Here is a 12,075-nt window from a genome sequence, read left to right as displayed (position 1 = left end):
GGGGGGGTGTTGCACTGCAGGGGTAGATTTTGTCTTATTCCCGGAGTTCAGCTTTATAGTAAAACACTGCCATTATCCTGGAACCCAAATGAGCTAACCTGTATCATCTGTCAAGGACTATTGTAATCCGAGTGCAGCTTTACATACTGCATAGGAAGTATAAACCTCTTCATGTTTACATAAAAACATGATTGAAAAGTACAAAATGAAGCAACAAATGGGAGATCTAAACTAAAAACTAAGCCACTAAATACTGCAAGCTACAAAACAACATTTTAAAACTAAGAGGACTGATCCATCTGAAGGTGGAAGACTTCTTTAAACAGACATGGTTATCCAATGTCTCATGTCTGCTTCCTAAAGCATAGGTGTAGCAGCCCATTCAAATAATGAGGAGTCATCTTTCAGGCTTGACTCAATAAGGTGAGCTTACTTTGCATAATAAAGGCATATGGTACATATGGGTTATTAATTATATACTGCTGGACAATCACAGTTTATGTTCTGCTCTATTGGTATATAAGTGAATGCAAGTAAAATATGAGAGCCCTCCAGCACCAGTTAATATTATCGTAGAAGAAAACACATTTCAAGAGCTCAAAACATCCCCTTCATCAGGGCTATTTTGTGCACATACACAGCTGCAAACTCATAGAGGAGGATGCTTTTTGGAGCATAATCAGCTACATCAGCATAAAAGCAAGAAGCAAACCAGGCTCCTCCTCAATATTAATGCAGATGTTGCAGCTGTCTACATGCACATCACTAAATTGCCCTGATGAAGGGGGAGTTTTGCACCCCCTAAATGCAATGGCTAATTTCTTGTACAATAAAATGAACTGGACTGTTACTGGCGCTGTGGCCCTCTGATAATTGACCTATTTTTACTGTAAGGGACCCTTGGGAATACCCAAGGTTGATAGAGAGCTGCCTTCTTTGGTTTTAGAGTCACAACTTCCACCTCACTTCGAGGATGTGGTTCAGTGCTCTACCATAACAATTTTCTGCTATAGGTATAGAAGGAAGACTGCTCCCAGGCATCCCTGTCACACTGTATGTATAGAAATGAATCCTCAGCAGCAGGTTGTATTTCAGTGTGACGCCACTCATTGTAAAAAAAAGTAACCAGATATCCTCCAGCTTACTTCCCTTCACTCAACACCACCTTTTCATTATTTAGATATATATAATGGAAAAACAAATAGTAAAAGTTATCCTAGACGTGTTTTTACTGCTGGATCCTCAGGCATGTGTCTAGTGTGCCTATATGTTATATACAGGGATATATAATATCTGATATCTGAGCTGCATATTTAAAACCCATGATAACCCGTGGACGTATAGAAAAGACAAGTCAACAGCGTATATAAAATGCTTATTCAATAATAAAACACAAAGGAGATTGATAATGTGCTGAGTACAGTAAGGTCCCATTCAATGCCGCATCATGCTCCATTAAAAGGTTCTTTTGTGGGCAGGTGTCGAACTACAAGGGACTGAACTTTCAGACGTGAACAGCCACAATTGAAAAGAATGGGATTTTTGTTGTTGAGTGTTACTAGGGAATAGGGAAAGAGCAACAAAACACTTGGGAGCTCACGTCTAATTGTTTTGTTGCACAATTCTCGAAGATAAAGCATCCCATTCTTCCCAATGGGCCCGTTCATACCTGAGCATTATGTTCCCCAAGCACAACAATGCTCAAGATGAAGCATCCCATTCTTCTCAACATACCCATTCACACCTGAATAACTCATGATTTTTGAAGCGAGACAACTCTCAAGATCAAGAATCCCATAATTTTGCATGGGCCTGCTGACACCAGAAACTTGTTCCCAGAACAAAAGCTTCTTATGGGGCAGCACTGTGCATTTCTGGCCCCGTAGACTTTAATGGGAGCACCTAAAAAAAGTGTGTTTACACGCCTATGGGGCCAACAACTCATCATTCTGCTACTCTACTACAAATCATGTGTAAAAATGCACAAAAAACACCTCTAAATAGCCTGATCATGCTCACGCTTAGTTATGAATGGGGTTTTTCTGTAGCAGCCAGTGTATAATTTGCTACAGTCTGGTCAGTGAAAGCTGGATTTTGATTGGCTGGTTAGTAAGGGTATTCTGCACATTGCTTTTTGTCTTACTTACTACAACTATATTATGGGGACAAGCAGTTGGGGCAACCAAAAAGTCATAAATGTACTTTATGTCATCTGCTGCTTCTTTAACAAAACAATTATTACATTCCTGAAATACTTCGTTCTGCTTTTCTGACTCCTAACTGTAGTTGATGAAGGTTCTACATGAGGCAATGGAACTAAAGGGCTCAATGTGAGGCAGATACACTAATTGGCTGCCTCATATAGAAACCAGTAGCTGGTCAGCCCCAAAGGGCATCCACCCCAGTGAACATCTATTTATTTCATGGCTGTTACTGTTAATATATGCATAGGGGCAACAAGGTGGAACAATCTACCTACATTTAAAATCTAAAGTCAACGTTAAAGCTGAACTCCAGGTACAAAAACTTTCATTTAGAAATATTCCCCAATAGCCACAAAGGATGCCAATCTACTTTGTGTGCACCAAATGCCTTTACAAACCCAGGCCTTCCTTGTAAAAGTAGCACTGACATCATCAACGTGCTGTGCTGTACATAGCCTGTGCAGAGAGCAGAACTGTGGGAGGGACCCAGCAGGCTCCACCTACTACAGGCTGCCTGCAGCAAACTACAGGAGAGGGGGAGACAAGACCAGTCACCCGGCATAAGGAGAGAGAGCAGCAGTGACCAGTCTTTATTACAGGAGGGGGCAGAGACAAGACCAGTCACCCTGCACAAGAAGAGAGAGCAACGGGGACTGGTCTTTATTACAGAAGGGGGGTGGAAACAAGACCAGTCACCCTGCACAAGGAGAGACAGAGAGAGCAGCAGTGACCGGTCTTTATTACAGAAGGGGGGTGGAAACAAGACCAGACACCCTGCACAAGGAGAGACAGAGAGAGCAGCAGTGACCGGTCTTTATTACAAGAAGCTCCTGCACAGAGGCAAAGCTACAACACTGGATTACTGCACAGGTCTGGAAGATATACATAAACCACACCAAGGTTCAAGTTGACCTTTAAATCCATGTACAGAAATGTCACTGACAGCATCCAATAAGCCTCCCATTGCCTACTATAGCTGATTGCACAGAATATCTGCTGAGAATTACAAATAAAATGCCAAATATCTTCACTTTTCTACAAATAAGGAACCTTTAATATATGTATTAAAGGCTATCCTAAATAACTCTTTTACAAAAGAACAGTGGTCTAATACAGGGGTAGGTAACTTCGGCACTCCAGCTGTGGTGAAACCACAAATTCCCTCATGCCTCTGCCTCTGGGAGCCATGCCTGTAGCTGTCAGAGTCTTGCAATGCCTTATGGGACTTGTAGTTCCACAACAGCTGGGGTACCGAGGTTGTCTACCCCCGTCCCTTGCTATGAGTTAATGCACTTTGTACATTTTTGCATTTTTCTTTATGGAAATACCCTGAAACTTGTTAAATCAGGAACAGCTATTGTCTTTTACAGAGCTAACATCCTGTTCAGCATTCCATCCACAGTTAACCTCTACTGAGCCTTCTGTAGCCTAATATGGCTGCTCATAGAGTAGATTCAAGCTCTTATCTACACCACAGATATACATTGAACCATCATTATTAATGACAATGCATATGTTATGGTAAGCAAAGTTTACCGCATTCAAGTTAATAAAAGCAATGGAAGAAATTCATCAAAACTGGAGCAGACAGAGTTTGGAGCAGTTGCCAACGGCAACCATTCAACATCTCTCCTTCATTTTCAAAGCTTAACTGAACAAACTGAAGAGAGAGGCTAATCGGTTGCCATGGGCAACTCAAGGTCTGTTTTTTTTTTTTGCTCTTGGTCTTTTTGCCCTTTATTTTATAATATGTTTAATTGAATAATCTGTTGCTCACCCTATTCTTCAAGTCCTCGATGATGTTGAAGTACTTGGAGTAATCTCGGCTCTGGGAGTTGTTAGTGGCGCTGTGCTGTTCGTACCACTCTCGAATCTTCTTCTCCAGCTCGGCATTGGCGACCTCCAGATCTCGCACTTTATCCAGGTAGTTTGCCAGGCGGTCGTTTAGGTTTTGCATGGTGTGCTTCTCGCCGCCTAACAGGAGCCCGTCGCTGCCGCCGAAGCCGGAGCTGGCATAGTTTGCAGAGGTGCTCTGGGACATCAAACCGCCGCCAAACCCGGCTCCGGACAAGGAGGCGCTGCTGTACCCTCCATAGCCGCTGCCTCTGCTGTTGCTTGCCATCTTATGGCTGGATGATCTGACTTGGTAGCTGCTGGTGGACATGATGCAGGCAGTAGCGATGTACAAACTAGAGAGATGTGATGGAGAGAGGATGTAGGAAGGTGAGCTCACTGTCTCTGTGTCACCTTTATATTGGAGAGTGGGTGGGTCTCTAGTTGTTCAGCGTGCACATTCCTCCTCCAGGATTTTTTATGCTCTGTTTACCTGTTGTGCTGTGCCCACCTGTTTAAAAAAGCAGATGTAACATGCATCCCTTGTGAAACCTGCCTGGAGCGTTTGTGGTCCAGGACAATAGAGCCGAGGCGGGGTGACATTCAACTTTTATGAGAATATTTTTCCTGTTATGCTGATCTTACTAACGTCCTCCTGTTTTTTTTTCCTTTTTCTTCATCGCCTTAAAGCCACGTTCTATGCCTTAGGGACAGACAGGAGGCAATTATAGGTGTCTGGGGAAAATTCTAGACAGTACAATGTTATAGGTGACCTCTCTGTCTCGTCTTTACTTGCTTTATAGAATCCTGCTATTTTTTTTTTTTTATTCATTGCAATGATCTGTTTTAAGTATTTTTATGTGCTGCATCAGCCTTTGGAATTCTGATCGGGTCCATTTGTCAGTTTTCTTAGGTGGACCCAATTGGAAGCTCAATGTTAGTTTATGGGTCTGCGGATGTGAACGGACCTGTGTCCATTTACATCCTTTTACCCCCGATGCCATCCAGGTCTAGAAAGCTAAACAGAACAGAGTTCCGTTCTGGTGGACCTGATCGTGATGGACTGGAGGTAATCGGATTTTAATGGACACAAGTCCGCATACATCTGACTCCCCCATAGACCTAACATGGGTCCGATGAGTTAGGTTTTCCAGGAAAAAAACTGAATGGACTTGGATGTCACAAGAGTAACAATGCTCTGATCACTCGAGATCTGTGCATGGATTACCTGCTCATCAGAACAGACGCCACCCATGTGAAAGGGGCTTTCCTCAACCAGGGTGACTTCTGGCTCCCTCATCGGTGCCTCAAAATTTTTGCAGAGTGTCATGTCTTTCCATGTTCACCTCCCACTCTCTCCCTTGCTGCTGTAGACAACAGCTGCGGCTCTTGATGTGACAGCAGGACTGAAGTGAACAGGGCGCTTGATGTAAAGGGGGGGGGGATCTGATATGAAAGTGGGACTTCTGATGTGAATGGATGGGGCTCTGATGTAATGGGGCGTTATTCTGATATGAAAGGGGGGCTTCTGGTGTGAAGGAGGGTAGTCTGATGTGAATGGATGGGGCTCTGATGTAATGGGGGGTTATTCTGATATGAAAGGGGGGCTTCTGCTGTGAAGGAGGGGACTCTGATGTGAATGGATTGGGCTCTGATGTAAAGGGGGTGAATCTGATATGAAAGGGGGGCTTCTGATGTGAAGGAGAGGACTCTTATGTGAATGGATGGGGCTCTGATGTAATGGGGGGTTATTCTGATATGAAAGGGGGGCTTCTGATGTGAATGGATGGGGCTCTGATGTAAAGGGGGTCCTGACATGAAGGGGGCTTCTGATGAAAGGGAGGTGAAGGGGTGTTCCTGATGTGACAGGGTGCTCCTAATGTGAAAGGGGGTTCTGATGTAAAGGAGGGAATCCCACTTTTTTTTTTGCATCAGATCTCCCCTTAAAATCTGCGATAAGGTTCTGGTATGGGTTTTAGAGGGACCACATGTTGTTTATTACCTTTTTACATTTTAGACTGTGGTTCCTTGAGATTTTGCATACAATTAAAGGGTACTGTGACTGAAAAAAAAGAAAGAAAGGCTGCGCCTCACTATAGGTGCAAACGCCGTTCACATAGCATTACTGACGTTAGGTGGAGCCGAGCAGCATAGGAAAGCCACTATAAATCAGCCCTGTGATTTGTTTAATTTTAGTTGTCCACTTGAGTTGCCTTGTTAGGACTCATTCACATTATGTGCCATGACCAGCATTTTTCAGCAATTGAACAACACTAGTCACCGCTAGTGCACATAGAAAGCAATTGGTTTATATGTGTTCAGTTCACTCTACAATGCAAGTGTCATGTGCAGTGCGTACCCTGTAGCTGTTCTTACAAGTCAGGTACAAGGTACCTGACTTGACAGTCAGCTAAGGGGCTGAATGGTACCGGTTCACAGACTGGTACTTTGAAACCCCTGTTGTAGACTTTGGGAAGGATCTACTTCTTGGATTACTGTGTTGAGGAATTTGATCACAATATCAACATTTCATCTCTTTTAGCAGCTGTCGCAGTGACTTCTCCACTCTTTGTTCAGCAGGAGGAAGAGAAGGAACATAAGAGGCGTAGATACGTAGAAAAGGCGTAGAATAATTTGGACAAAGGAAGAATACGTTCCCCCACTGCGGAAAAAAATAGGTCTCCTGAGCTTTCCCAGGCTCATGTAGTGCTTCTGTAGTGATGGCGGGAGAGAATCATACAGGAAGGGAGGACCGCAAGCCTACCATATCAGAACTTCTGAAGTATTGCAGTGTGTGAGTACATGGCAGGTATGTTACCAAGGGCTGGAAACGCACGTAAGTTCATTAAAACGCATCAAAATGCCATTTATTCTAATGGAATGCCATAAACTTCTATGGAGTTCAAAGCAGGCTCATTGCTTTAAATGTGTTCCTATGACACATCCGTTGTTTTGCACTACGATAAGCGTGTTCAAACGCAAAGGTATCAACGTGGCTGATATCTTTTTCTTTTGCAATGTTGAGTGTTGAATGCTTGTGGTTTGTGCATTGACTTTACATACTGCAAGGTCATGCAAGATGCAATGTCATTATGCAGAAAATCACAATCTCGCTTCTCATTGAGCAGAGGTAGCCAAACTTTGACTCTCCAGCTGTTGTGGAGCTGTAAGTCCTATAGGCATTGCAAGATTCTGACAGCTACGTGACTCCCAGGGACTGATGCAATCTGGGATTTGTAGTTTTACCATAACTGGAGGGTCAAAGTTTGGCTACCCCTGCCACAGAGTAATGAACTGATGAGTTTGAAAACTGGCCCAATATAGCTAATTTGCTGGTCCACAGATGAACAACATTTATAATTTTTCACTTTTTATTATTCATGTATCATGGCTGTACTGTTTTTCTTCTCTTGGTTCACAATATATCAGCCGGTGATGCCGTGTCCTGCCCTATTGTAATATCCTTTTACTTTCTCTGCTGGTTTGCATAATCATATGGAAGCGAAGATTCTACAAAGCTGCTTGTTCTATTCAGGCCACTGGATCTGTAGCTTTCTTTCATCCTTTAATTTCCCATGAGTTGTTTCTTTAGTGTTGTGCCATTCAATAGACTCCAGGACATAAACTAACACACTGGAAATTATTCTTCGTCCTATGGAGTTTACATACTATCTTGAATATCCCAGTAAAGTTTATAGAGACAGTCAATATCTCTTTGAACATATATTCAGAAGGCTCAGACCCCAGAGAAAAATGGGAACAAGTGGGGGTCACAACTGTTTCAGTAGCACTTTGACCCCTAAGGATTAAAGCAGATCAAAATGCCTCCCGCCCAAAAAAAGGTGGCATTAAAAAAAAACATACTATAAGGAAAGTTCAGTACTCTCCAACTCTAGAAAACCAGCATGTGCACATACTGTGGCTCATGGGCTTATGCCCAGGCAACCACTATCTTGCAGGTGCACACGCATTAGTGTGCACGCTAAGCACTGATGCATGGCTGTATTATTGTTGATGCTTAATGGCCTCTATAAACTGGAGTTTGAAATAAACAAATTGTCGAGTGGTCTTCAGCAAGTTCTTGATTACCTGCAACATGACTTCTAATTCTGCCTACCCACTATGTCTTCTGACCTTGGATCTCTGCTCACTTGGCATGACTATTGGATTTGCTTAGTGCCTTCTGCCTCATACTCCACTGCCTGGGTGTTTACGACCTTGGCTTGTACCCCGATTGTGCTTCTGTATCCCGATTTGGTACCTGCTGTTTCTGACCTCTCCCTTGCACTGGTACTGTGAGAGACTTACATACAAACTGGTTCCTCCTCAAAGACGTGCACGCACACGAGCATGCAATCCTATGCTAAAAGTTCCAGGTAAATGCGCTTTGGCACACGGACATGCGCACATTAAAACATTTATGCATAATAGCGCATACATGTGAGCTTACAGCGCACATTTGTTAGCGTACGGGCACCCGTGCATACTTCCATATATAAACTGTGGCCATTGTCAAGTTGCTGAGTGGTCCTCAGCTTGTCCCTGTGTGTCCTGCATTGACTCCACTTCCTCCTTCTGATTAGGTACCTCGACTCCCTGCTCTCCCGTGTATGACCCTGGCTTATGACTGGTGACTTTGCTCCTGATATGTGATTCGACACTTCAAGGTTCTGCTTCTCGTGTATAACCTAGGCTTGAACCTGACTTTGCTCCTGGCCTGCCACTTGGTGCATCGCTCCACCAGTACTCTGAACCACTTCATCCAGACAGTGCTCCACTGGCCCCTCACCTGTTGCCTGATCTGGTTCCAAGAGGTCCATGTGTCATCCCGACCCTGCAGATATACAGCTGGTCCAATGTACAAAAACGCCTCTACAAAAACCGGCCATCCACCAGTACCAGCGCCTGTGCCTCTCTCTGTCCTTACATCCCCTGTTACCACCTCCAGAGGTGTTTAAAGAGAGTTGCATGGGTAACCCCCTTTTCAGTTGGGTCTCCATTCAGGTATGTGATAGGTACCTTTTTGTTCCTGCATTTGGTTTCTGCCCTGCAGTCTACAGACATCTGGTCCATGCACCGAAGCCACTCTAGGTCATCACACTCCCTGGAGAGTTGAACGGGAGATGCAAGAGAAGCCCCCTGATCAACTCCACCAAGTATGCAAGGGTGAGCAGGGAACATTCTCTAGTTGAATTGGAGCAAAATTTGGGCCTGATGGCTCAGTATCGGCAGCTCTTCACAAAATTAAGGCCTATGAAGGGAGGGGATTCCCAGAATGAGAAATCCATGTGAATGAAGACTAAAATAAAGAGCACCAGGTAATCACCTCAAGAGTCCAAAAAAACTTTTATTGGCTTGAGAAATGGTGATAAACAAATATGCACAGCCAACCCATCTCGGAGTTCAGGAATCCCCCATCAGGGCTTAAGCAGTGGTCAACAGGACACTGATGGACTCAAAACGTACACCCCCTGCAAACAATCATATTTCTCAGGCAGGAGTGTCAATCCTTGGTGTAAAGAGAGCTTTACCAGCAGCTCAGTATTTGTACAAGTCCACCAGGTACACGACACATACACTTTTTGTATATCTGTACCATCAAATTGATTAACAAAAACAGCCTTATCGTGGGCAATATATAAATTTGTCTTTTTGAATTGTGACATTAATCCTAATCGGTGCATCCAGGGCGAGGCTTCAACAATGTACGTCTGCCATTCCTTTAATGCTTCATCACCTCTTGTGGAGAACTGATATTGTGAAATCTGACAATTTTCACACATGTAGATGGAGAGATAATCATTATGTACCAGGGTGGGGGAGTCTGATTTCACATTCTCTTGGTATTCTCTTGGTATGCTTTTGCTGTTCTTTCCCAACACATCCCAGGAAGAAGCTGATGATTTATCAGTGCGACGGGTGAGGCTCAGTGTTATTGCAAATTTCAAGGCAGCTGCCAGAAAACCAGTTTTCTGCTTGATGAAATGATCCCCTATTCAGAGTCAGACAGCCATGAAGGTGCAGACGACATAACAAGGTGTACCTGTGCCGTCTGGGGCTGTTCTGTTTACGGAGCTGCCAAACAAATGTGAATTTATATCATGTAGTTGCTGAGAGAATTATGACTGAAGAATTGCTGTAGTGTGGCCTGGGGGGAAAGTCAGATTTGTGTGGCTTAACCTGCGGCCCTTTGGTACTTACTATTTGGTCCTCAAGCCCCAGCGACTAGTGGTCAGTGTTATCTTGTAATGGCCTTAACTTCTGTCTCTTGTCTCTGACAGTTTTCTATAGCATGTTCCCAGTGTTCAATCATGCCTGTAGCATGTCTGTAGTCTCTACTGTAGTATGTGTGCAGTCTCTGGCCATTTTCTGTAGCATTACATACATTATGTGCACGTCTTTGGTGATGTCAGGGGCCACACTTGAGGCCCATATATCAAGCGAGTATACCATTGCTGCTTTACAGTACTGGGAGATAATGGAGAAGCTATATCAATGGACATGTTTTTGAAAGCCTGAGTCTCATCATATGCAATCTCTTCACAGTCAACTTTAGATCTACCATAACTATGTAATATGAGGACCTAGCTATCTATTACCTATCCAATCAATTTGTATCCAATCAGACATGTCCTTGCACTACTTACTTAGTTACATAGTATGTGAGGTTGAATAAAGACACAGGTCCATGAAGTTCAACGTTTGTGTGCCTGTGTGTGTTGTGCTTGCATGTGTGTATAGAGTCCCTCTGCGGTCTTAGTTTTTAAGAGTACCTGTACCCCTGTATTTTACGATCTCTTAGCAAGGTATCTAATTGATTTTTGAATAACTCAATAATCTCTGCTGATACCACTGCTTGTGGCAGAGAGTTCCAAAATGTAACCACTCTGACTGAAAAGAAGACCCTACACCCTGTGTGGTTAAATCTTTTCTCCACTCATTTTAGGTGGTGACCTCTAGTCTGTGTTATGGAGTTTACAGTACAAAGTTTATTGCTGATGTTGCCATCACCACTAAACATTTTGTACATCAAAATCATGTTCCCTCTCAATTTCCTCACTTCCAGGGCCGCCATCAGGGTAATATGGCCGATACTCATGTGAGGGGCCCGGGCAGGCTGGGGGGCCCTTACATGGGTATCGGCCGACGGCCATACAGGTGAAAGCAAGGGAGGAGGTGGAGGCAGCTGGGCCCCCGCAACGCGGGAGTTGCGTTGGAGGAAGCTGGGCCCCAGCAGCGCTGATCTGGTGGCTTCGGAGGAGGCTGGGGGCCCAGCAGCGCCGCCAGTGTTCTGATCTTGGACCGGCTGGAAGTGACATCACTTGTCACATGGTGTGCTCTGCAGGGTCACTCTCAGGTGGGCTGTGTGGGGTCTCAGGTATGTGTGGGGTCTCAGGTGGGTCCTGTGTCCAGTGCGTTATTAAGCCCAGAGCCCAGCACATTACTAAGCCCAGAGTCCGGCGCACTACTAAGCCCAGTGTCCAGCATGCTACTAAGCCCTGAGTCCAGCGGGTTACTAAGCCCTGAGTCCAGCGGGTTACTAAGCCCTGAGTCCAGCGGGTTACTAAGCCCTGAGTCCAGCGGGTTATTAAGCCCAGAGCCCAGCACATTACTAAGCCCAGAGTCTGGTGTGTTACTAAGCCCTGAGTCCAGCGCAATGCTAAGCCCTGAGCCCAGCGGGTTACTAAGCCCTGAGTCCAGCGGGTTACTAAGCCCTGAGTCCAGTGGGTTACTAAGCCCTGAGTCCAGCACTTTATAAGTCCAGAGTCCAGTGTGTTACTAAGTCCAGAGTCCAATTCATATACTGTTCTGCATTGCTGTATAATGCATTGATGAGATTTGGATTTGTAGTCCCCCCACAGCCGGTGCCATTCTGCATTAGAGTGGCGACCTCTATTTTATTCAGGTCCTCCTCTAATGTTATAATGTCTGAGCCCGTGTCTCTTACCCTCCCAATTTTAGTATCATCTGCAAACACAAAAACATGGCAATTGACGCCCTCCCCAATATCATTAATAAACAGGTTAAACAGTATTGG

General features: G+C 44.5%; 2 protein-coding genes across 2 annotated transcripts in view; both read right to left on the bottom strand.

The window, feature by feature from the left end:
• LOC108787115 (keratin, type I cytoskeletal 12-like) overlaps nucleotides 1-4,446 on the bottom strand; it is a 15,290-nt gene extending 10,844 nt beyond the window's left edge. Inside the window, exon 1 of the mRNA XM_018556577.1 lies at nucleotides 3,982-4,446. Coding sequence (XP_018412079.1) covers nucleotides 3,982-4,368 — 387 coding nt within the window. The 5' untranslated portion in view covers nucleotides 4,369-4,446. The remainder of the gene's footprint in view (nucleotides 1-3,981) is intronic.
• A 4,212-nt stretch (nucleotides 4,447-8,658) lies between these two features.
• LOC108787105 (keratin, type I cytoskeletal 19-like) overlaps nucleotides 8,659-12,075 on the bottom strand; it is a 40,034-nt gene continuing 36,617 nt past the window's right edge. Inside the window, exons 7-8 of the mRNA XM_018556562.1 lie at nucleotides 9,057-9,141; nucleotides 8,659-8,871 (exon numbers count right to left, since the gene is read on the bottom strand). Of these exons, the coding sequence (XP_018412064.1) occupies nucleotides 8,659-8,871; nucleotides 9,057-9,141 (298 nt within the window). The remainder of the gene's footprint in view (nucleotides 8,872-9,056; nucleotides 9,142-12,075) is intronic.

This window comes from Nanorana parkeri, unplaced genomic scaffold, assembly GCF_000935625.1.
Source record: "Nanorana parkeri isolate BGI_ZX_2015 unplaced genomic scaffold, ASM93562v1 scaffold242, whole genome shotgun sequence".
NCBI lineage: Eukaryota > Metazoa > Chordata > Amphibia > Anura > Dicroglossidae > Nanorana > Nanorana parkeri.
This window is presented reverse-complemented; position numbering and strand designations above follow the sequence as displayed.